Source organism: Danio rerio, chromosome 24 (genome assembly GCF_052040795.2).
Source record: "Danio rerio strain M-AB ecotype USA chromosome 24, GRCz13ab, whole genome shotgun sequence".
In the NCBI taxonomy this organism is placed as follows: domain Eukaryota; kingdom Metazoa; phylum Chordata; class Actinopteri; order Cypriniformes; family Danionidae; genus Danio; species Danio rerio.
This window is the reverse complement of record NC_141044.1, coordinates 35,550,001-35,574,672: the sequence shown is the minus strand read 5'-3', so window position 1 is coordinate 35,574,672 and position 24,672 is coordinate 35,550,001. Positions and strand designations below refer to the sequence as shown.

Here is a 24,672-nt window from a genome sequence, read left to right as displayed (position 1 = left end):
TGCGGGCGGAGTAATACACAAAGGGTAAAGAGGCTGTAGGAGTTCTGATATTGCAGAAAATCGCACGGCTATCAGCCGATCAGATTTGAGAACCAGAAATGTTGTATATATATATATATATATATATATATATATATATATATATATATATATATATATATATATATATATATGTGTGTATATAAAATAAAAACATTTTAAAACGACATTTTAAAGCACACCTTAGTAAAAATAATTACATTAATAAATAAACACTGAATTAAAATTATCTAATAATATCACTAATTATAAAAATGTTCAATTGTAATTAATATATATTGAAGTAAGGTTCAAATAAAATGATTAAGAAAAAAGCAAAAATGGCAGTTCATTCTGCTGTGGTGACCCCTGATATAGAAAATTAAAGAATGAATGAAATGCACAAAAGCATGCACTTCAATCTAAAATAGTAGCTTAGCCAAACAACAAAAAGCACAAAAATATACAAGAAGGCGGCAACAATCAGCACCAATAGCCTAGTGGTTGGTGCGTCGACAAATAGAACCGAGGTTTGATTCCCAGCCGATCCTTCTCCTATCTCAGCTCCCCACATATTCCTGTCTGTAAATATCCACTGTCCTATCAATAAAAGTGAAAACCCCTGAAAATAATTATTATTAAAAAAAATTAAATAAAGGCGGCAACACCATAGCTCCAAAAAATATCAATTTATTAACAAAAAAATTGTTATGTCGGTAAGATGAGTAGACATTTAAAAACGTGCATTTCTACACATCGGTGTGCTATTAGACATCATGGACAAAAGGTCTGGTTTTTTTTGTGTGTGTGCGTGTGTGTTATTCTTCTGGAGCTTAAGTGTTGTCGCCTTTTTGTATATTTTGTAACTAAACCTATTCCAAAATCCGCAATGTGATTGGAAAACCAGACCACTTTGTTTTTATTTAATTTGTTTTTTGTGTGAACTGGGCACGTATCAAAATGCAAATCTTCCTATTTGTATATTTTGATCATTCTACCAAATACTGTACATTCATTGCTGCTGTCTCTCTGATGAAGGGTTAAATTCCCTCCATGGGACATATTATGACATGACGGCGGGCTTTTGGCATGCACATCCCGCTATTCCATCATGCCATGTTGAAAACAGTTACTTCTCAGCTGGAGGAGGAAACACTCTCACCTGCAGCCCATCACCCGACCGGCCAAATGTGCCTTCCTGTGCGCCCCAAAGTGCACAATGACACACTAATAGAACATTAAGGATTCACTGGAGCACAGTTTTTACGGTGGATATTTATAGCAGACGATGCCTGTTGCTGACGTCAGGACTAAAGCCATGCGGTTCTCCCCCTCCCTGCCTCTCACAGGGTGATTAATGAGGAGCTGCTCGCTATACGGAGCATCACAGTCCACTGGAGTCTCCCTTTTTAACACAGCCGGTCGCACCGGCAGACAGCTGAGTCCAAACATCACGCACTTTCATCATTTATTTCTCTGTCATTCCCTTTCAGAAGGCCGCAACCACAGGATTTATGTGTCTGACGTCCAAGTGAAATCCGTTGTGGATACACTGGGATTGGTATGGATTAGGATGGTTTACACTACGGGATTGCCATGGGAGCAGGGTTTATGGCGTTGAAAATCATGAACAAAATAAAAGTGTTTCCTTCTTACAAACAAACAATACTATTTTTTTTCGGTTGCTTTAGTACTTATTTTCAATTTTAAAACTGCTTGTTAAACCACATCATCTAGTTGACAGTGCACATCATTAAATAGCCCCTATTATGCATTAAAAAAGGTCATATTTTGGTTTCTGTTTCTCCTATAACAGGCTGATATGCATGCGTGCTCAAAAAACACTTTTCTTGTCTTCTAATATGCATTTATTTTTATCTAATTATCCAAACAACTCCCATTCGATTCGTTCAGCAATTCACTTGTTCCCAAACCCCTCCTTTGCATGATGCTAATCTGTGCTGATTGGTCCAATGACCCAATCTATTGCGATTGGTCAAGCGTGTTCATTGTGAGACAGAGAGAAACGTCCACTACTGCTTATCAACATTGTTAAAGTAGTCAGAGTGCAGAGTGTATGTGTGAGCCCAATGCAAGAGTGCATCAAAGCAATGCAGTTAAAAACCAGCATCAGTATTAATGCACACAGCGGCAAATGCTGAACTATTTTAAAACCAAAGAAAAGCTGATGGTGGCCATATCGATGACAAACAACAGAGGATCGCAAGCTCACAAACACAGTAAAAGTATGTGTAAACAAAGCGTCATACACCCTCAAACACTTTAAAGCACCAGGTTGAGATGAATTTCTATAAGGGATTTCAAAAAAGTGAATATGAGGCTATAGCTGCTGAATAAGTGTAGTATTTTGATTGGTTGTGTTTGAAAAAGGGAAGCAAGTTACTTCCTGTTAGATTTCTGTATTGTATGCAAAGAATTGTTTGTAGTGTTTGAGAAAAACTTCAAGAAAAAGAATTCATGGCTAAACCTTATCACATGACAAAAGTATCGCTGTCAATCCCAGTTGTAAGAGCAACGAATAATAACTTGACTTCTAGATGATCATTTGGAAAAGTGGCAGATGCTAGCTTTTTCCATTGAATCATCTGTTGAACCAAATAATCAACTAGAAGTCAAGTTATTAGTTGTTGTTCCTAAAACTAAAACAAGAGTTTTGTCAGGTAGTGTATATCTCATGGTTTTGGAGATTTGGTGTGTAATTTTACATTTTGAGTAAGAGGTTTCAGAAATTGTGTTACATGAAAAGGTTTTGTATGTAAGCAGTTGGAAAAAATACTGTAAACTGACAGAACAACTGAACAGTAGAACTGACTCCTGAGAAGAAGAACTGATAGCAGAACGATTGATTAGCCTTGTCAAAACTGCTGTTCATGTTAATCCCAAAATTTGTGTATAAAACATCCCTTCATATTTGCAAAGTAACTGAGAAAAAGCTTTATATTAAGTGGCCTGAACTAATATTTACGTAGGCTGAAATTATTAATTCATTTCATTGTACCTATTGTATAAATACATGTTTTTAGATTGTACTTATGACAGATTAAATACCTGCATGTAATTACATCTGCAATTCATTTCTGTAATTACATTTATAATTATGCTGTTGAGCATGTACACTTTAACCCACCCTTTCATCTATCCACACCATCGAACCTGTTTCTAGCCCTACCCATATCCCACCTTAAAACATTATGAGCACAGTGAGTACATTGTATTTATATTTTGATTCAAGTACATAGTATTTAAGGCTACTTAATATAAAGTGGGACCAAAATCTGTATTATAAGACTGCAATCTGGAGTGAATAAAATATTAGTATAACTAAGAAATAGCTCCTTAAGGATCGATGCACAGATTTAATCTTGTACGTTTAATAAAACTATGGGATTTTTTTAATAACAAGTTCCTAGCAAGGTTTTAATCAAGCGGCAACCTCCCGCTCTCCCTCAGGAAGCCAATACGGAAGTAACTAAAACTGCAATTCATCCGAAATTCCGCTAGTCCTGGCCGCTCCTGGCTCCAAAATAGAGCAAATTTCAATTGAGCCACTGTTAGAATGGCCAACTTTACAGCAGAAAAAAGGTGTTTACAGCCTGGTACAAAAAAGATTTTGGTTAATACAGCTAATATTACCCTTCATGACAACTGTGAGGGGGGTGAATTTTTTTATAACTCATCCGTTTCCTTTATATTAAGTTATATTAAGTTTGCATAATTAAGGGAATGGCCACTTGAGTGACAGCCAGTACTCGTTGGTCGCCGTCACGTCACCTGCAGATTAGCCACTGAACTCTGCATATTTATCGTATTTCTGTGTTGTTTTATGTGGCTTTACACAGTCAACTGCCTTTTGGACTTGTTTCCTACAATTATTAGATGGCATGCATGCTGAGTGCACTTAATTGTGCTCACAAACCATTCACGTGGCCTCCGTTTCCCATGTGAGTAAAGTTAAATACTTATATACCATCTTTATACATGTATTTGTTTTATTTAAGATCATTTATCGTTTATATTTAAAGCTGTAATGCACTCCAGAATCTGTCAGATTGATTAGCTGTAGGCTCTAGAACAGTCATCTGAAGCGTTGTCATACACTGTTATGCTGGATTTCATCAATAGTCTTACATTTACTAACACAGACTATATCTGAAGTGTTTGGAAGTAATTTGCGTTTTCCTCCTGTTGAAAAACGTCATAAGAACAATGTTTAGTGGCTCAATGTATCACAGCAGTGTTTTTAAAAGACTAAACACTTTATTGATATAGTATACAACCAAGCACATAGGGTCAGAACACAAACGAGTCACAGGTGATAAAGTATTAAGCATCTCCCAAAGTAAAGTGTGTCTGAACCAGGTCCAAGCAAAATGCCAGCACGTGTCTGTAACTCCGATCACTCTCCGCCTCTTTGCCCTTGTTTGGTATCCCGCCGTGGGTGTGATGACGCACGAACAAAATGGCGACGGTTGGTCGCGCCTACTTGTGGCTTCTTTTGCGCTTTTTAGAAACCTATGGGTGACGTCACGGACACTACGTCCATATATTTTACAGTCTATGGTTTTAATAGGTTCTCTTGTGCAAATTATAAGCTTTATTATTACAGCTGGAACCTTCAATTTTCAGAGTGCGGCCCTTTGCTGTCTAGTAGATGCTAACTTTGGTCAGAAACAGGAGTGATGGTTTGACATTTAAGCTCCTAAATAAATCAATATGTGAGCCTGCCAGCTGTGCTTATGAGTGAAAAACACACATAACTGTACAAAGCACTCTATTCAGCATACTAAGTGCACAATTTCTGGTAACTGAGCATGTCCATTCACCTAGTTTGACTCTACCATGCTTAAAGATAACAGCTGGTAAAGGAAAAGCTCAACAATTGATGCAGAACTAGAAATAACTGATCAAGAGCAGATACCGGCCCTCACTGATTGATAAGTTTAGAGATGTAAGTGACGTGTGAATCCCTCCAAACCTGATGGCAGTCTTCTCCATGGCGTCAGGGCTGTCGACCGTGGGCAGGTCATCAGCTAGAATCTCCTCCGGGCTCCGTGGGTCAATCAGGATGCCCCGCTTGTCCTTGTCCTTGTCCTTGATCCCAATGCCCGCTGTGATGGCGTTCCACAAAGCATTCTGAGACTTGGAACCTGATCCAACAATCAGAGATCAAAAGATCAGAGGGGTGTAGATGACAGAAGGAAAGACCGGAAAATAAAAGAGAGAGAGAGAAAGAGGGAGGGAGAGAGACTGACAAAGATAAACATAAACACTTCTGCCAATGTACAGCTGAACAGTGAAGTTTTAGCTGGTTAACAACAGACAGACAGACAGACAGACAGACAGACAGACAGACAGACAGACAGACAGACAGACAGACAGACAGACAGACAGACAGACAGACAGACAGACAGACAGACAGACAGACAGACAGACAGACAGACAGACAGACAGACAGACAGACAGATAGATAGATAGATAGATAGATAGATAGATAGATAGATAGATAGATAGATAGATAGATAGATAGATAGATAGATAGATAGATAGATAGATCTTCCATGGCCTGCACAGTCACCAGGTGTAAACATTATTGAGCCACTCTGGGCTGTTTTGGAGCAGCAAGTCAGGAAACGTGACCTGGCCACTATTCTGCAAGAAGAATAGCTTAAAACCCCACTGTGCAGGACTTGCATCTGTCATTCCCCAGATGATTTGATGCTGGCCCCAAAAGGAGGCCCTACAACACACTAATGAATTATTGTATACTAATAACCAGGCGTTTCAGATTCATTGTCCAACCTCTGTAGAAGGATCAAAAGAACAACAAACAGAATGACAGAAAGAAATACAGGCTGACAGAGCAATTGAACGATAGATAGATAGATAGATAGATAGATAGATAGATAGATAGATAGATAGATAGATAGATAGATAGATAGATAGATAGATAGATAGATAGATAGATGGATGGATGGATGGATGGATGGATGGATGGATGGATGGATGGATGGATGGATGGATGGATGGATGGATGGATGGATGGATGGATGGATGGATGGATGGATGGATGGATGGACATACAGAAAGATAGAACAACAGAACTAAAGAAAGATTGATGAATGTACGGATGACAGAAAAAGCAACATACAGATAGAACAATTTACAGAATTTTATAGACAAAGCAAATAAAGCAAAACAAAGAGCAATAAATAGATTGACAGAATGATAGATAAAATAATAGAATGACAGACAGAATGATAGAACGATAGACAAGTAGACAGACGGATGGACAAACTGATAAAACAAATGAATTGACTACTGGATTTGGATAATGTAATTGGATGGATGGATGGATGGATGGATGGATGGATGGATGGATGGATGGATGGATGAAATAGATTGGATGGATGGATGTCATATGTTTGGTCTACAAAATGAAGTAAAGGATGTATGCGTAGATAGACAGACAGACGGACGGACGGAAGGACAGACGGACGGACAGACAGACAGACAGACAGACAGACAGACGGACATATAGATAGACAGACAGACAGGCAGACAGACATACAGACTGATAGATAGATAGATAGACAGACAGACAGACAGAGAGAGAGACAGACAGACAGACAGACAGACAGACAGACAGACAGACAGACAGACAGACAGACAGACAGACAGACAGATAGATAGATAGATAGATAGATAGATAGATAGATAGATAGATAGATAGATAGATAGATAGATAGATAGATAGATAGATAGATAGATAGATAGATAGATAGATAGATAGATGGTTAGATAGATAGATAGATAGATAGATAGATAGATAGATAGATAGATAGACAGACAGACAGACAGACAGACAGACAGACAGACAGACAGACAGACAGACAGACAGACAGATAGATAGATAGATAGAGAGATAGAGAGATAGATAGATAGATAGATAGATAGATAGATAGATAGATAGATAGATAGATAGATAGATAGATAGATAGATAGATAGATAGATAGATAGATAGATAGATAGATAGATAGATAGATGGATAGATAGATAGATAGAGATGATTTCTAACAGCTCTCACTGCAGTTATTACAGATCTGTGTGTTCAACAACCGGAGACGGTGAACTTTACTGTGTCACTCTCTTTCCTGTTTCCTCACAGCAGGAAACAACTTTAAAGTAAAAGTGAAGTCAACAGCTCCAATCAGTTTTAATGCTTAATCACGTGTTTGATTAGGCATATACTCACGTGCGAAGCGTGCTAGAGGTCTGGAGCTGCTCTCTCCAGCTTCATTCGCCACTGTGCAGAGAAAGAACAAAACACACACTGAGTGATGGCCCTTTCATACAACAATCACAATGACTCACCACCACCAGAAATCTGTTTTCTTCACCACAATTCTCAAGTTTGTACTCAAGCCACATCTGCACTACCTGACAAAAGTCATCACCTATCGAAATTTTAGGAACAACAAATAATAACTTGACTTCTAGTTGATCATTTGGTATCAGAAGTGGCTCATATGAAAGGCAACTGCCTCTAGATTATGCTTATTATACCAAAATAAAATATGATCATGCCTTGATTTTTAATTATTTAATTAGGACAGTAAGGTCTGACTTTGTTTAGACAAAAGTCTTGTCTTTTAATAGAAATAATGTTCATTTATCAAGATTCTTAGGATTTACCTTTAATGTGTCTTCTTTCATCTAACCCCAGACATGCTTAATAATGTTCATGTCAGGTAACTGGACTGGAGCAATCCTGGAGCACCTTGACCTTCTTTGCTTTCAGGAACTTTGATACGGAGGCTAAAGTATGAGCACTATCCTGCTGAAGAATTTGCCCTCTCCTGTGGTTTGTAATGTAATGGGCAGCACAAATGTCTTGATACTTCAGGTTGTTGATGTTCCCATCCACTCAGCAGATCTCTCGCACGACCCCATACTGAATGTAACCCCAAACCATGATTTTTTTCTTGATCAAACTTGACTGATTTCTGTGAGAATCTTGGGTCCATGCGGGTTCCAATAGGTCTTCTGCAGTATTTGTGATGATTCATCAAAAAAATCTACTTTCTGCCACTTTTCCAAATGATCAACTAGAAGTCAAGTTATTATTTGTTTCTCTTACAACTAGAATCTACGACAAGACTATTGTCAGGTAGTGTGCATTTTTTAAGGTTGGGCATATTTACAACTTTTCTGTTTTACCTCAATATCAATTTTCTAATTGATGCTGAACATTTTATCACTTATATTCTATATAACTACAGGTTAACTATGTTTATACAGTTGAAACCAGAATTACTAGCCCCCCTGAATTATTAGACCGCTTGTTTATATTTTACCCCAATTTCTGTTTAACGGAGAGCTGATTTTTTCAACACATTTCTAAACATGATAGTTGTAATAACTCATTTCTAACTATGGATTTATTTTATCTTTTCCATGATGACAAATAATATTTGACTACATATTTTTCAAAACACTTCTATACAGCTTAAAGTGACATTTAAAGGCTTAACTAGGTTAATTAGGTTAACTAGGCAGGTTAGGGTAATTAGGCAAGTTATTGTAGAACAATGGTTTGTTCTGTAAAGTATAGAGAAAAAATTTAGCTTAATGGGGCTAATAATTTTGCCCTTAAAATGGTATTTAAGAAATTAAAAACTGCTTTTCCTCTAGCCGAAATAAAACAAATAAGATTAACAGATAATTGTGACTTCAACTGTATATAATAACTTAACTGTTAAAAGCTATTAGTTAGTTAATTAGTTAAAGTTATTAGTAATTAATAAAGTTATGGTAACTAATAAACGTTACTTTTCAGAATTTAATTGTGATACAATAATGTACACCTTTTGTAAAGCTGCTTTGAAACAATAATTATTTTGAAAAGCGCCATACAAATAAACCTGAACTGAATTGAACAAAATGAAGTATGAGTATACAACACATTCCACTCACAGCACTGCTTGCATTAGTCATCAGGATAGTCTAATATGTCTAATGCCATTCAGTGTATAATAGTGTATTATTTTATAGTTTAAAGCAAAAAAAAAAAATAATAATCTTGTCAGGAACATTCAGAAACATATTGGTGACATATTAAAATATCCTCTTTAAAGATCAGCAATATACTGTCATATGCTATATTATACTATGTGCCATAACAACTTTTTAGAGTATACATTGCCACTACTCTACATGCCTTATAGTCGGTTTTACCCATTTGTCTACATTATTCGAAAAGTTAAATCACTTATTATGTTAGCCACACACATAAAAAACTGTACCAGGTGGTACAAATGATGTTCCTTAAGAAACAGTCGTGTACCTTTGTAAAAGTGGTACCTTATATGGTACAGAAAAGACCTCTTATGAGACTGTTCTGTTCCTTTTATGGCACGATTAAAATGAAAGTACACAATTGTTCTCATAAAAAAGGTACATAAGTGTTGGACAACTCCTTCTTTATTACAATATATTTGAATATTCTAGTAATATCAATAATATTAATTCATTCATTTTCTTGTCGGCTTAGTCTCTTTATTAATTTGGGGTCGCCACAACGGAATGAACCGCCAACTTATCAAGCAAGTTTTTACGCAGCGGATGCCCTTCCAGCCGCAACCCATCTCTGGGAAACATTCACATACACACTCATACACTACGGATAATTTAGCCTACCCAATTCACCTGTACTGCATGTCTTTGGACTGTTGGGGAAACCGAGCACCTAGAGGAAACCCACGCGAACACAGGGAGAACATGCAACTCCACAAAGAAACACCAACTAAGCCGAGGTTTGAACCTGCGACCCAGCGACCTTCTTGGTGTGAGGCGAACGTGCTACCCACTGCACCACTGCGCCGATATCAATATTACTGGAAAGGCAAAGAGATTTATGAAAAATTTCCATATTAAAACATCTATCATCATTTAAAAGCATATGTTTAAAGACACTCATAAACATTAATTATTAAGTTCTATAATTCAAAACATATTCGCACCTTTTGGCATTTGCTTTTCACTACGCAGGTGAGCTGGCAAAAGTCCTGCATGTGCAAAGTGTTCATGCAGACATTTTACTTTTGTAAAACTAATCAAACACTGTGCATATCTTGTTATAATACTTTTGTATAATTCTATTTCTATTTTAAAATTAAGTCAATTAAATGAACTTTAAAGGGATTACAAAGGTATTGTGTGAAAATTGGAGAAAAAATGTTTTATATTGTAGATGGGGGAACATATTTCTGTAACATTTTTGTGAAAATTGTGAAATGTTTGGCAAAAATAGATAGTTTGATTTATGTTAAAGTATTTTTTATTCGGAAAAAAGTGCATTTACACAAAAATAAACGTTTTTAAAAACATTGTTTGATAAATGTGTTTGATATTTTATATTAACAGAAAATAAATTGACGCATTTTGGATAAAGCAAAATGACTTTGAATAGTTCTTGAAGGAACTCATTTGACACTGTTAAGATACAAAGTGTTTTGTCGCTGCACTGAAAAAAATATTCAAAGATGATTCCTTGGATTTACTCAATTTTTTACGTTAAGTGGTTGTAAACAATTTATTTGAGTTGAATTTAAACAAACAAATTAAGTACAACTTCCTATTTTTTTTTTAATTCAACACAAATAAATTGTTTGCAACAGTTTTGCAGACATAATTTAGTGGCACCTTTATGGGTCAGATTTGCTGTATTGTACTGCCAATATTGTATTAGCAGGTTTTAAAAACCAAAGGTACATTTTGGTTTCCCATGGTACAAATCATGTCCCTAAAGGTACAAACTGCAATGGTACAAATTGTCTTGAGGTACCATAAAAAGGTACTGCCCCTAGTGACAAGGGACAGTCACCTTCTACAACATTAGCATTTTTTTTCTGAGAGTGTATGATGTAAGAAGTAACCTATATGTAAAAATTATTTTTAGCGAATAAATGGATCATAATTTCACCCATATTTTCATATATTAGCCAATTACCTGAAACATTGCACTCTTGCAATTATTGTTTTATACTTACACAAAAATCACATTTGCACATTTAAATAGTTTTTAACATCACTATGGGACATCTCAACATCCGAAAACAGTTACAAACTTACATGAAACCCAGTGGAAAACATATTTAAAGTCTGAAATAGTTTCGTACCATTTGGTTTAACGTTATAGACAAAAACATTGAAGGTCACAGATTAAAAGTAACATTACCACAGTCTCTACGTTCTCTTAACGTTATAAATCCTTTTTTGGTTTAAACGCTGTCATCTGAAGTGTGTTCACTGAAAAAGCTTATTTATAATCTCCTTGTTTCGTGATTCTGAGCATAAAACTGTCAAACAGCCTGAGGATGAAGCAGCATGAGGTCAAAGACGCGACACGCTGCTCTCGTTTACATTAACAAGCAAAGCGCGCCGCTGTAAAAACTGAACAAACAGCGCCCCCTGCAGGACACTTTACGACAATGAAATAATACTTAATTTAAGGGATAGTTCACTCAAAAATAAAAACTCTTTAATTGATTGTACGATTTTCTTCCTTCTTTTGTATGCCTGTCAGTTTAACACACACATTTTGAGAAAATGCAGGAATCCTGTAACGATTGACTTACATTGTGTTTGTTTTTCCTACTATGGAAGTCGGCGGATGGATGTTTCCAATATTCTTTACAATTTCTTCTTATCAAAAGAACAAACAAACAAATAAATAAATAAAAAATCTAATTTGTTTTAGTTTAAGTTAAGGGTGAGTAAATGATGACAGAATTGTCATTTTTGGGTGAACTGTCCCTTTCCGGGGTCAGACAGCTGAAGTCAGAATTATTAGCCCCCCTAAATTATTCACCCCCTGTTTATTTTTCCCCTCAATTTCTGTTTATTGGACAGAAGATTTCTTTAAAATATTTCTAATCATAATAGTTTTAATAACTCATCTCTAATAACTGATTTATTTTATCTTTGCCATGATGACAGTAGATAATATTCGACTAGATATTTTTCAAGACTCTTTTATACAGCTTAACTAGGTTGATTATATTAACTAGGCAGGTTAGGGTAGTTAGTCAAGTTACTGTATAACGATAGTTTGTTCTGTAGACTCCCGAAAAAAGTTTAAAGGAGCTAATAATTTTGACCTTAAAATGGTGTTTAAAAAATTAAAGACTGCTTTTATTCTAGTGAAAATAAAACAAATAAGACTTTCTCCAGATGAAAAAAACATTATCAGACATACTGTGAAAATTTCCTTGCTCTGTGAAACATCATTTTGGAAATATTTAAAATAGAAAAACAGATTCAACTGGGGCTAATAATTCTGACTTCAACTGTATATTTAATAGATTAGGCTTTTAATAATATTTTTAAAATTACTTGCTTTAATTTAACTTTAATTGCCGTTTTAATTTTTATTTAGCTAGTAATTTTATTCCATCAACTTAAATTTGAAGGTTTTTTTTTCAACATTGTTTAAGTTTATAGTTTTCAACTAATTTTGCCTTAGTTTTCAAAACATGTTACTGTTACTTTTTTTGTACTCATTACATTATTATAAGCCATTTTATTGCTTTAATTCAAAATTAAAAGTTTAAAGAAAAACGTTCTTCATTCTTTAATTTATTTATTTTTTGCCATTCTCATGTTTTTTTGTATTGTATTGTATTGTATTGTATTGTATTGTATTGTATTGTATTGTATTGTATTGTATTGTATTGTATTGTATTGTATACTGCAACTTTAATGGCAGTTTTAATTGTTTTAATCTGACATGAGCAAATGATAATGTTATAAACAGCAGAGAGTTGTGTGAAAGCAGTTGATGCATGTCCAAAAGTATTTGCAATTTGTTGGAAGGAATGAGAAACTGCTACTACTGTGTGATGTGCACAAATGACTATTGTTTTGAGAAATGCATTAACTGTTGTGCAAATGTAAATAGTGTTGTGAGAAATGCACCTAAGCCACTGAAATAAACTGTAATTGATTTTTGTCATGGTTAATCCGTAATTGTGGTAATATTTCCTTTATAGTTTTTTTCATACGTATTATATCTCGTTGTTAGTTGTCATGGCGACATTTCTAGCCAGTTTAATGTCTCTCATCTGCTCTTTATTAAGACTTAAAGTTTCTAGTATGTTTTTCATGTATTTCATTTCACAAGTTCACACTTGCAATCGTTTAAGAATAAGGCGTATTTGGCGTGCTGTCCAGGGAGAGGGCTCTGAGCTCGGGGAAGACGCCCCAACTCGTGTTATTCCCCTTGTCAGGGAATAGAGAGGAGTTGGGATCCAAGCGAAGTATCTACCCCGGCCCCAGAACGCTCCCTCCGGGAATGTAATGCTTAAAAGGTGAGGTGTCAGGGTGGTGGAGAGATGCTAAAGTGGTGAGATACTGCAGGTAAGACAACTTTGGTATAGGGGTTTGGTCAAGAACTGATTGGATAATAGAATAATTGTCAATGACGTATTTAATGCTGAAACTTCTGTGCGTGCTCCTCCCGAAATTTGTTTACAAAACATCACTTATTTATTTTTTGTCATTGTTCATATCTTTAATTGTTTAATATGGGGCGTCACGGTGGCGCAGTGGGTAACAAGATCGCTTCACAGCAAGAAGGTCACTGGTTCGAGCCTTGGCTTGGTCAGTTGGCATTTCTGTATGGAGATTGCATGGCCTCCCTGTATTCGCAAGGGGTGCTCCGGTTTCCCCCACAAGTCCAAAGACATGCTCTATAGGGGAATTGAGTAAGCTGAGTAATGAGTGTGTATGGGTGTTTCCCAGGGATGGGTTGCGGCTGGAAGGGCATCCGCTGTGTAATACATATGCTGAACAAGTTGGCGGTTCATTCAGCTGTGGCAACCACTGATTAATAAAGGGACTAAGCCGAAAAGAAAATGAATGAATGAATGATTATTGTGTTAATGTTTATTTTTTTGTTTTTTTATACTTATTTTATCTCTGTTAGTTGTCACAGTGACATTTCGAGCCTGTTTTTTTTTCTCCTCTTCATTCAATTTCTTGTCAGCCAAATAATTTGTCACAATTCGCCACATGAAAGTATATAAGAAAGACATGAGAAATGAGAAACGGAGAGAACCACTCAGGTGAATGATGGGCTGAAGCCAGGTGGAGGTTGTTCAGTGGGGACTGGCGGTCTGCAGGGGGCTTACAGGTAATGAGAGGGAAATCAGAGAGAAGCCTTTAGCACAGTCAGAGAGTTTGTCAGGCCTCAGAGTCAGAGCTCAGGAGAGAAAGAAAGACTCTTCATTAGTGATAATGACTCCCGCTGAGCAGCTCACAATACACCTTTAATGTGCTGACGACAGAAAGACCTCCCCTGACAGATCACCAAAGACCACCTTTTTCCATTTATTCATACTCTTTTCAGCTTAGACCCTTTATTAATCTGGGGTCGCCACAGCGGAATGAACCGCCGACTTATCTAGCATGTTTTTACAGCGGATGCCCTTTCAGCCGCAACCCATCACTGGTAAACACCCTTACACACTCATACACTTCTGACAATTTAGCTTACATAATTCAGCCATAACGCATGTCTTTGGACGGGGGTAATCGGAGCACTATTATTAATGCAGTATTATTATTGCAAAAATATTTGTGAACAGATGTATTTAGCTTTATGCTAAATTATATTTCATCATAATAAATATTTTCTAATCATTCTGTAACTTATACTGATTAATTATTAATTACTTATTAATATTTCACGTTACAAAATAAGAAAATTTTGTTTATTATTAATTATTTATTATTATTATTATTATTATTATTATTATTATTATTATTATTATTATTATTATCAGTATTCTATTTTTTATTATAAACTGTAAGCGATTGTGCTACCCACTGTGCCCCCATGATGCCTTAAATAAAACATTGTTTGTTTATAAATTAGAATTAATTCCTCCTTAATTTATTATTATTCACAATAACAAAAGTAATACAATAATATAAAAATATAATACAACAATAAAAACACAACATAAAAACATTAAAACCTATGTATATATGTATATGTATATGTATTATTATTATTATCAAAAACAATATATTATTATTATCATCATCATCATCATCATTATTAATCATTATTATTATTATTATTATTATTATTATTATCAAAAAATAATATATTATTATTATTTTAATAAAAAATTATATAATTTTATTATTTTAATAAAAAACAATGTATTATTATTATCAAAACAATTAATTATTATTATTATTGTTATTATTATTATTATTATTATTATCAAAAATAATACATTGTTATTACTACTTTTATTATTATTATTATTATTATCAAAAACAACAGATTATTATTATTATTATTATTATTATTATTATCAAAAACAATAGATTATTAGCATTATTATTATTATTATCAAAAACAATAGATTATTAGCATTATTATTATTATTATCATTATTATTATTATTATTATTATTATCAAAACAATACATTATTATTAATATAATTATTATTATCATAAAAACAATAGATTATTATAATATTAATAATAATAATAATAATGATTATTACTATTATTATCAAAAACAATTATTCATTCATTCATTCATTTTCTTTTCAGCTTAGTCCTTTTATTTATCTGGGGTCGCCACAGCTGAATGAACCACCAACTTAACCAGCATATGTTTTACGCAACAGATGCGCTTCTAGCTGCAACCCATCACTGGAAATCATCCATACACACTTATTCACACTCATATACTACAGAAAATTTTGCCTACCAAAATTATCAAAAAATTAACTATAATTATTATTATTACTATTATTAATATTATTATTATTATTATCATCATCATCATCATCATCATTATCATCAAAAACAATCAAAAAACAACATACAATTGGGATTCCACATAAACTTTACACTAGACTCAGAAGTCTCAACAGGTGTTCGAAAGAAACTCTGTTTGACATCCTGCCCGCACGCACACACACACACACACACACACACACACACACACACACACACACACACACACACACACACACACACACACACACACACACACACACACACACACACATACATACATACACACACACACACACAAACACACACACACACACACACACAAACACACACACACACACACACACACACACGACTCTATGGGGAAAGCATGGGTTGGGGTTGTTTGTCAGGCACAGGCCAGAATCAGTAGGTCGTGACATCACATCCTGCCTATGCTGGTCACCATGGAGACCGTAATCGCAGATGCAGCATGGGAGATCCACTGGAGAAAACCCTCATCAGGGTTTAACAGCGTGACTGTTTGTGTGAGCCTCGCTTTAATGATAAACACAGGGTCCCGAGAGAATTCATCCCATCAAACAGAATTAATCTGGCAGGTTACAAGTCACAAAAGGACACTAGATGTGCACGTCACACTGTTTTTCACCTCTCACCTTACATTTAAAGAAGCCAATCGTGAAAATCAGAGCTTTTCTGTGATTAAGTGATATAATCGGGTCACTAGTGCATCTACCAACACAAAAACATCCACTGATCAGATTTAACCTCTTAAGGTCCGAGCTGTTTTTTACATGCATTTTTTATTTCTCTTTGCTATTTGGGCTTATTGGAACCTAATTAGAATTAAAATCTAAGTTATTGATTCGTACAATCAATAATCTAATCATCTTTTGATACAATGTACTTTTAGAGATGTCCATAAATGTCCATAAATGTGAACTCGTGGTCCGAATTTACATAAAACACGTTTTCCTGACTGTTTTTTAATGCATATATAACATATACTTTGTTTTAACATGTTTTGACTATCAGAGAATTAAAACAACATTTTTTTTCCCCATTTTGGACAGTTAAAAATAGGGTTTGGGACATTTCATATGCTGCAAAACACTGTATAACTGATAACACTGTATGTCTGTAACAAGATATTAAACATTCAAAATATTTTAAATAGCCATTTAAGAGCTAAAATGTGCTGTCCACGTATAGCTGAAGTCAGAATTACTAGCCCCCTTGAATTATTAGCCTCCCTGTTTATTTTTTCCCCAATTTCTGTTTAACGGAGAGAAGATTTTTTCAACACATTTCTAAGCATAATAGTTTTAATAACTCATCTCTAAAAACAGATTTTTATTTTTTGTCTTTGCCATGTTGACAGTTAATTACATTTGACTAGATATTTTTCAAGACACTTCTATAAAGCTTAAAGTGACATTTACTAGGTAATTAGGTTAATTAGGCAGGTTATTTTATTTTACAAGGATGGTTTGTTCTGTAGACCACCAAAAAAAAATTACCTAAAGGGGCTAATAGTTTTGACCTAAAAATAGTGTCTAAAAACTTAAAAACTGCTTTTATTCTTGCCGAAATAAAACAGATAAGACTTTCTCCTGAAGAAAAAAATATTATCAGATATACTGTGAAAATGTCCTTGCTCTCTTAAACATAATTTGGGAAATATTTAAAAAAGAAAAAAAATTCAAAGGGGGGCTAATAATTCTGACCTCAACTGTATGTCACCACTAAGCCCTAGGAGGTTATTAAACTGTTCATGTTCATAAATTCCATAACACCCTCACCAGTCCTTACTCCTTATTTGCATCTAATAGCCCAGTTTGTCACGAAGGCATGAATGAAATGTTCATGAGTTAAAGAGAAACTGCCGAACTGCACTTAAAGTCAGGCATCCTGCTGATTTGATTCAGAAGGGCACTTTTTAGTCAGATGGCTCACCGGTCAGATATACATCCATGCTAAAATATCAAGGTGAAAGTCACCATGCAGTAGCTTGCGTAGAATAGACCCAGCTCCCAAACCAACTTTGAGAATAGGAGATATTTTATTAAATAAGATTACAAAAAAAGTATTGTTCATTTGATTCTGAGCCTTTAATTGTCATTTATAGGGGATTTATAAAGCATAAATAGTCCTCACTTTATTAGGTCACAAAACTGCATGAAGTTGAGTTAATGAAGCATTTATTAACACGCATAGTAACCATTACTATGTGTCTGAATAATAAGATATATTAATCGTTTACTAACTCATTCTGATTGATTCTAAAAGCCAAAAACTACTCTTAAATACAAATGGTTTGTAAATAATGACATACTGAATTTAGTAATGAACAATTATAAAGTATTAAACAACAAAAAATACAACTATTATGCACATTATAAATGTGCTCATAACTGAAGAATACAGTATGTGTAGCTGTATTTATATACTGCTGACTAATGTCTATTAATGCAAAGTTAATACTACTACAGGTAATGAATTAACGATTTATTTATGCTTAATAGATTATTCATAGTATGTAGTTATTACAAAGTGTTACCCAAAACCCTTCACACAATGAGCAAAACAGAAGTGTATGTGGGATAAGCTGAGGATCAATTATCATTGCTTTGGCACAAAATGCATTCAATGACTACATCTCTCAATTTGATGAATTCTTTTCTCACTCAGACAAAACAACTGACAAAAATCTTTGTTTTCAAAACTGTTAAACTCGTGTTCAAAACATTAGCATAATGCGAAACTAAATAAGACAGCAAAATACAACAGTGCTATTTTATTGAAACATATTGCAAATCTAAAAATGCAGTTTAACCAGCTTGATTAGCATTACTATTGTATCTGTATCAGTGGATGCTGTGTATACACATTCTTGTATTTTGGAATTACTTACAGTTTTTCTCAGTGGCTTTGGTGCATTTCTCACAACACTGTTTACATTTGCACAACAGTTAATGCATTTCTCAAAATATTTAGTGCAATAGGCAAAACCGAGGTGATAACCTGCAAGAGCGTGTCACTTGCTCAAAATGGAGAGCTCATTCCTCAAAAGCAAGTATTGATGTCAATAAAAGTGTCAGAGTCATCAAGATGAAAACTCCTGACAGCATTGTTTACAGTTTTTCTCAGTGGCTTTGGTGCATTTCTCTCCACACTATTTACATTTGCACAACAGGTAATGCATTTCTCAAAACAATTAGTCATTTGTGCAAATCCTAGTAGCAGTTTCTCATTCTTTTCAACAAATTGCGAATGCTTTTGGACATGCATCAATTGCTTTCATACAACTCTCTGCTGTTTATAACATTATCATTTGCTTAAGTCATGTCAGCCAAAATGAACTAAACTTGTGAATGCTGAATAGTCATTCCATATAAAACTAATAGTCCTCATTTCATTACTTGAGTCTTTACATACAAAAATGTTGAACTAGTTGTCAAAATCTTTCAAGCTAATTTTATAAAACATATTTAAATCTTTATTTTCCTGAAAATGTCTTTAAAATTGAACAATTTGATGAATGATTTACAGACCTGTGTATGTTGTAGGCTCAGTTCCAATGTGTACTGCAATATTGTTTACAGTTGTGCACTGCTCTACCTAAAGGGAGTTTATGTTTGTTGTAAATAAGGGTGTGTTTATTCTTTTGCACGATGCTGGGAATAAATTAGGATTGTAAAGAGCAAATGCAGTAAAAATGTGAAACATACATATTCAGTGTCTTGTACTCAGATAACTTACTCAATGCAGTGATGTCTAAGTTTACTGTAGTTTTCAAATGGCTGTGCGAATACTCTATAGTGCTGTCTTGAGCATTTTCAGGAAGTGTCACCAAAATCAGACTTTTTTTGCATTGAAAAAATGTAGAAAGTAAACTGTCATAATGAAAACATGACTAAGCCATTTGACTATCTTGTTCATAAACAGTGGTGTCAGGACTTTTCATTTTGATGACACTGACACTTTGATTGACATCAGTACTTGCTTTTGAGGATTGAGCTATCCATTTTGAGCAAGTGACGCGCTTTTGCAGGTTATCAGCTAGGTTTTGCAGTTTGTACTAATTGTTTCGAGAAATGCATTAACTGTTGTGCAGAAATGCACTAGTGTTGTGAGAAACGCACCAAAGCGACTGAGAAAAACTGTAAGAACAAGATAGTCAAATTGCTTTGTCATGTTTTCATTATGACAGTTTACTCTGTTCATTTCTTCCAATGCAAAAAAAGTCTGATTTTGGTGACACTTCCTGAAAATGCTAAAGACAGCACGGTATACTATTTGCACAGCCATTAGAAAACTACAGTAAAGTAAGACATCACTGCATTTAGTGAGGTATCTGAGTACAAGACACTAAATATGCATGTTTCACATTTTTACTGCATTTGCTCTTTGCAATTTTAATTTATTCACAGCATTGTGCAAAAGAATAAATACACCTTTATTTACAACAAACATAAACTTCCTTTAGGTAAAGCTGAGTCTGCAATAAAATACAAGTCAATTTAGAAATCACTACACTGTTAACCCTTATTGTAGATTATGCAATTTGTAACTGTAAAATAGCCAGTGTTTTGCAGTAATAAAAGGAAACAGTATTTTACTGTAAAAGGAGCAGGATTTGTATGAAATTTTGTAGTGCAAAGAATAAATTACAGTAATTTACTTTATGTACCCATTACAGATAGTTACTGTGATAATAAATGGTAAATTACTGCTCAACCATTATTACTCCATGTACTCTGATGCTTTATGTTGCTTTATGTTGCTATATATATATATATATATATATATATATATATATATATATATATATATATATATATATACTGTTCAGTTTTGGTATATGTGAATGGTCAGTATTGAGGAGAAAGTGAGACAATGCATTGATGATAAGCTAAATTTCTCTGCAGCCATCTCTGTGTTTTCTTTGGTTCCTTTAATGTTTTTAACATTGAGTATCAGGAATCAATCAATGTCAATGTCACAGAGCTAATTAAAAGCTAAAGATATCGACGAGATGCATTTAAAGGCAAAAATATTCACACAGAGCAACCAAATTATCACAATCATTTTTATAACTTTGTTTACTTTTCTATAATTAAATTAGCCTAGTTTAGCCTATAGTCAAGCTTTTAAATTGCACTTTAAGCTGAATATTAGTATTTTGCTAAATAAAAATGTGTTATTTAAAAAATATCTTAAACAGCACGTACATACATTTTTGCAGAGACTCAATGAATTTGTTTGGAAAACTTCAAATGAAGTAGGTAAAAGTGGCATTAACAGTATAGTATAAAGGCTTTCCTAAATAAATGTATTAATCAGGTTATTTGTTTTTATTATTATTATTATTACTACAGGTTTGGAACAACATGAGGATCAGATTATTTATTTATTTATTTTTTTGCTTTGGATGAAGTTTTTATATTTTTATTGTTTTTATTTAATGATATGTGCATGATTGTGATAAATGTAGGCAATTCCTTTGAAAATATGCTAGGTACATGGGATGTCGAACTCCTGAAGGGCTGCAGCCCAGCAGAATTTAGTTCCAGCCCTGCTTCAACACACTTCCTTTAGATTTAGTTTGATCAGGTGTGCTTAATTAGTATAACTGCACTGTTACTCTGTAGATTGTGCAGTAAATAACTGTAAAATAGCCAGTGTTTTGCTGTTATAAAAGGAAACATTTATTATTTATTAACACATATTATTTTACTGTAAAAGGAGTAGACTTTGTATGAAATTGTGTAGTGCAAAGAATAAATTCCAGTAATTTACTTTATGTACTCATTACAGAAAGTAACTGACAATAAATAGCAAATTAATGTTCAACCATTACTGTCCCATCTTCTCTTACGGTTTATGTTGCTATTTATAGAGACGTGCATTTTAAAGGCAGAAAATAATGATTTATGCATCACCACACACTCCCAACTGTCTGTCTTATTCTAAACACAAAGGTGTTAGAAAGAGTTTTCAGAAAATGCTGGCCCTTTAAGAGAGCCAGGTGTTTGATTTGTTTACTGCTGAGTATGCCTTATTCTCTTTCTATCAATTCAGATGTAGAGTCTGATGTTTTAGGCTTTAAATAAGAATCTACAATGAGTAAGTAAAATGTGTTCAAATGTTTTTGAGGGTTTCTGAAATAAGGCTGTGTTTTAAGTTATATTGTTGTTATCTTGAACTGTGTACTTGAAAGTTACATTGTTAGCTAGTCAGCCTCTCCTCATATAACTTCTTACATTACTTTTGTTTAAGTATATGTATTTATTGGATATTGCACACTGCCATAATGTACAGATGCTAACAGTTGTATGTATCTTTCTGGCAACTAAGCCAAAATTAAATTCCATCATCTCAGTAAGGTAACATGTGCACATCATCACAGGGAATCACAAAAACATGATACACATAGCCATCCACACACAAAAGCTCCACTGTCCGGTCCCAGGTTGTGAGTTTGTTGCTAAGTATTTTTCACAACAGTGTTTCCATCTATGAATTTATATTAGAAACAATAAAAAAGTTTGTTGTCATGAGATAATTATAACAATAAAAGATTGGATCCTTTGGTATTTCAGTGTTGCCAACTTTTTATTTTTTATAATTATTTTAAACTTTTTATTGAGATTTGACACAGTTTTTAATTATTTAAAACTTTAAAATTTAAAATAATTATGTTGTGTTTTTTGCTGTTTATTTGCTGATCTACCTTCTTACAGATTTCAGTTGCTACCCATATCAAACACACCTAAACCAATTAATTAGGACCTGAACACCACTTGATAATTACAGGCAGGTGTGTTTAATATGGGTAGCAACTGAAATCTGCAGGAAGGTAGATATCCAGGAACAGGATTGAGCACCCCTGCTATATACCATGGGGGTCAAACTACAAGTTCCTGGAGAACTGCAGGGCAGCAGAGTTTAGTACCCACCCTGCTTCAACATTACCTGTAGATTTCTAACAAGCCTTAATTAGTTTGATCAGGTGTGTTTAATTAGAGTTACAGCTTAAAGTCCCTGTCACACTGCACTTTTCTCCCTATAGACTTCCATTCATACACATGTGAGTACTGCAGACCTGGAATGCTAGCTCATGCGACAAATTTCATAATTCGCAGCATTGGAAAGATCAAGCTTGGAGAACGCTGACATGCGAAATCACATCATGTGATTGCTTGAGACCAATCAAAGATCAAAACATGACCTCTCTGGCTTGCTTTTTCAATCTCTAATTATTTTGTTTAATTCCACTACTCGCTTTGTTTAATTCCACCTCGCAGTGCAGTATGACAGAATTTTGCTTGCTCAAATGTTAATGTGACCGCAGCCTTACTGTGCAGACCTGTAATATGCAAGACAATATTTATATCTGCTGATTTCTTAATTTTGTTATTCTTTTTCTGTTATTTATTTGTTTGGTGCCAAAACAATAAAATAAATTTGTCTAAAAAATGTTATGCCTTCTATTTTTTAATAACAGCTAAGAATACTGATTCATTTTAGTAACACTACAATAACTATATATGACAGACTATTAATGTGTATGCATAATGCTGTGATTTATAAAACTACAATACAGTAATTAACTGTACAGTTTCCAGTTAGTTACCACTGCTGCTCTATTACAGTAATTAACTAGCAACACTGTTGCTAGCCACTCACTGTATCGGTTCAGTTACAGTAAATAACTGGCAACACCGTTGCCAGTTACTTACTGTAACCGAACTTTTACAGTGAGTGGCTGGCAACAGTGTTGCCAGTGTTCTACTGTAAAAAAACCCGGTAAGGTCTAACAGTGTACTTAAGTCACGCATGTGCAAGTCACAAGCCAGTCTTAAGTCATAACCTTCAAGTCTCAAGCAAGTCAAGTCATTTTTGTCAGACTCAAGTCAAGTCACGTCAAGTCAAGTCGTAGCTTGGTCTAGCAAGTCACTTTCAAGTCAATCTAATTTTATATATCAGAATCAGATGGCTTTTTGCTTGAGAGAATAAGTGCGCTTACTTCAAAGCCTATAAAATATTATACTATTATTAAAAGAGATCCTAAATGACAAAACTAATCTTAAAGTGCAGAGGTACATTTTTTTGGGGAAAAACTTATTGAATCAAAATAATTTTTTTTTTCCTTTTATTACAAAAACATTATTATGTTAAAAGTAAAGATCATCTTCCTCGAAGACATTTTGTACATTTCAATAACTCCAATAAAAATGTTTTATTTAGTAACATGCATTGCTAAGAATGAACTCTAAAGGCAATTTTGAACCTTTAGATTCCAGATTATATATAAAGCTCATTTCACACATACGCTACAGACAGGTTTTGAGATCCATGGTCTGAAATGGTTTCTTGTTTTGTTTAACTTAATTCCAGCGCCTTCCATTTTTGGATGGTCGAACAGCAAATGAATCGGTCAAATGAATTGTTCAAATGAATCTAATGAATCATTTAAAGTGGTTCTTCTTAATGAACCGAATGATCCAGTCCAGCAAATTCAACTGATTCTTTCGGACCGATCTGAGAACCGATGAACTGTTTATATTGCGCATGTGTAACTTTCGGTTTTGTTTTTAAATGCTTAATATATAACAAAAGGTTGTGTATTTAACAAAAACAAGTTTTTTTTTTTGAGTAATTTAACTCAAGTCCATGTCAAGTCTCAAGTAATGACTGTCAAGTCCAAGTCAAGTCGAGTCTTTTTTGGATATTTGTCAAGCAAGTCTCAAGTCCTAAATTTTGTGACTTGAGTCTGACTCGAGTCAAGTCATGTGATTCGAGTCCC

General features: G+C 34.2%; 1 protein-coding gene across 10 annotated transcripts in view; it reads right to left on the bottom strand.

The window, feature by feature from the left end:
* The window catches only part of pde1ca (phosphodiesterase 1C, calmodulin-dependent a), a 203,529-nt gene that overhangs the window by 150,327 nt on the left and 28,530 nt on the right, over positions 1–24,672 (bottom strand). For all 10 annotated transcript variants that reach the window (XR_015525178.1, XR_015525179.1, XR_015525180.1 and 7 more), the window contains 2 exons: positions 7,293–7,343; positions 5,015–5,186 (listed from right to left, as the gene is read on the bottom strand). Coding sequence is in view for 7 of the 10 variants with exons in the window: in XM_087309830.1 (XP_087165956.1) it covers positions 5,015–5,186; positions 7,293–7,343 (223 nt within the window). In the remaining 3 variants the exon portion in view is untranslated. The remainder of the gene's footprint in view (positions 1–5,014; positions 5,187–7,292; positions 7,344–24,672) is intronic.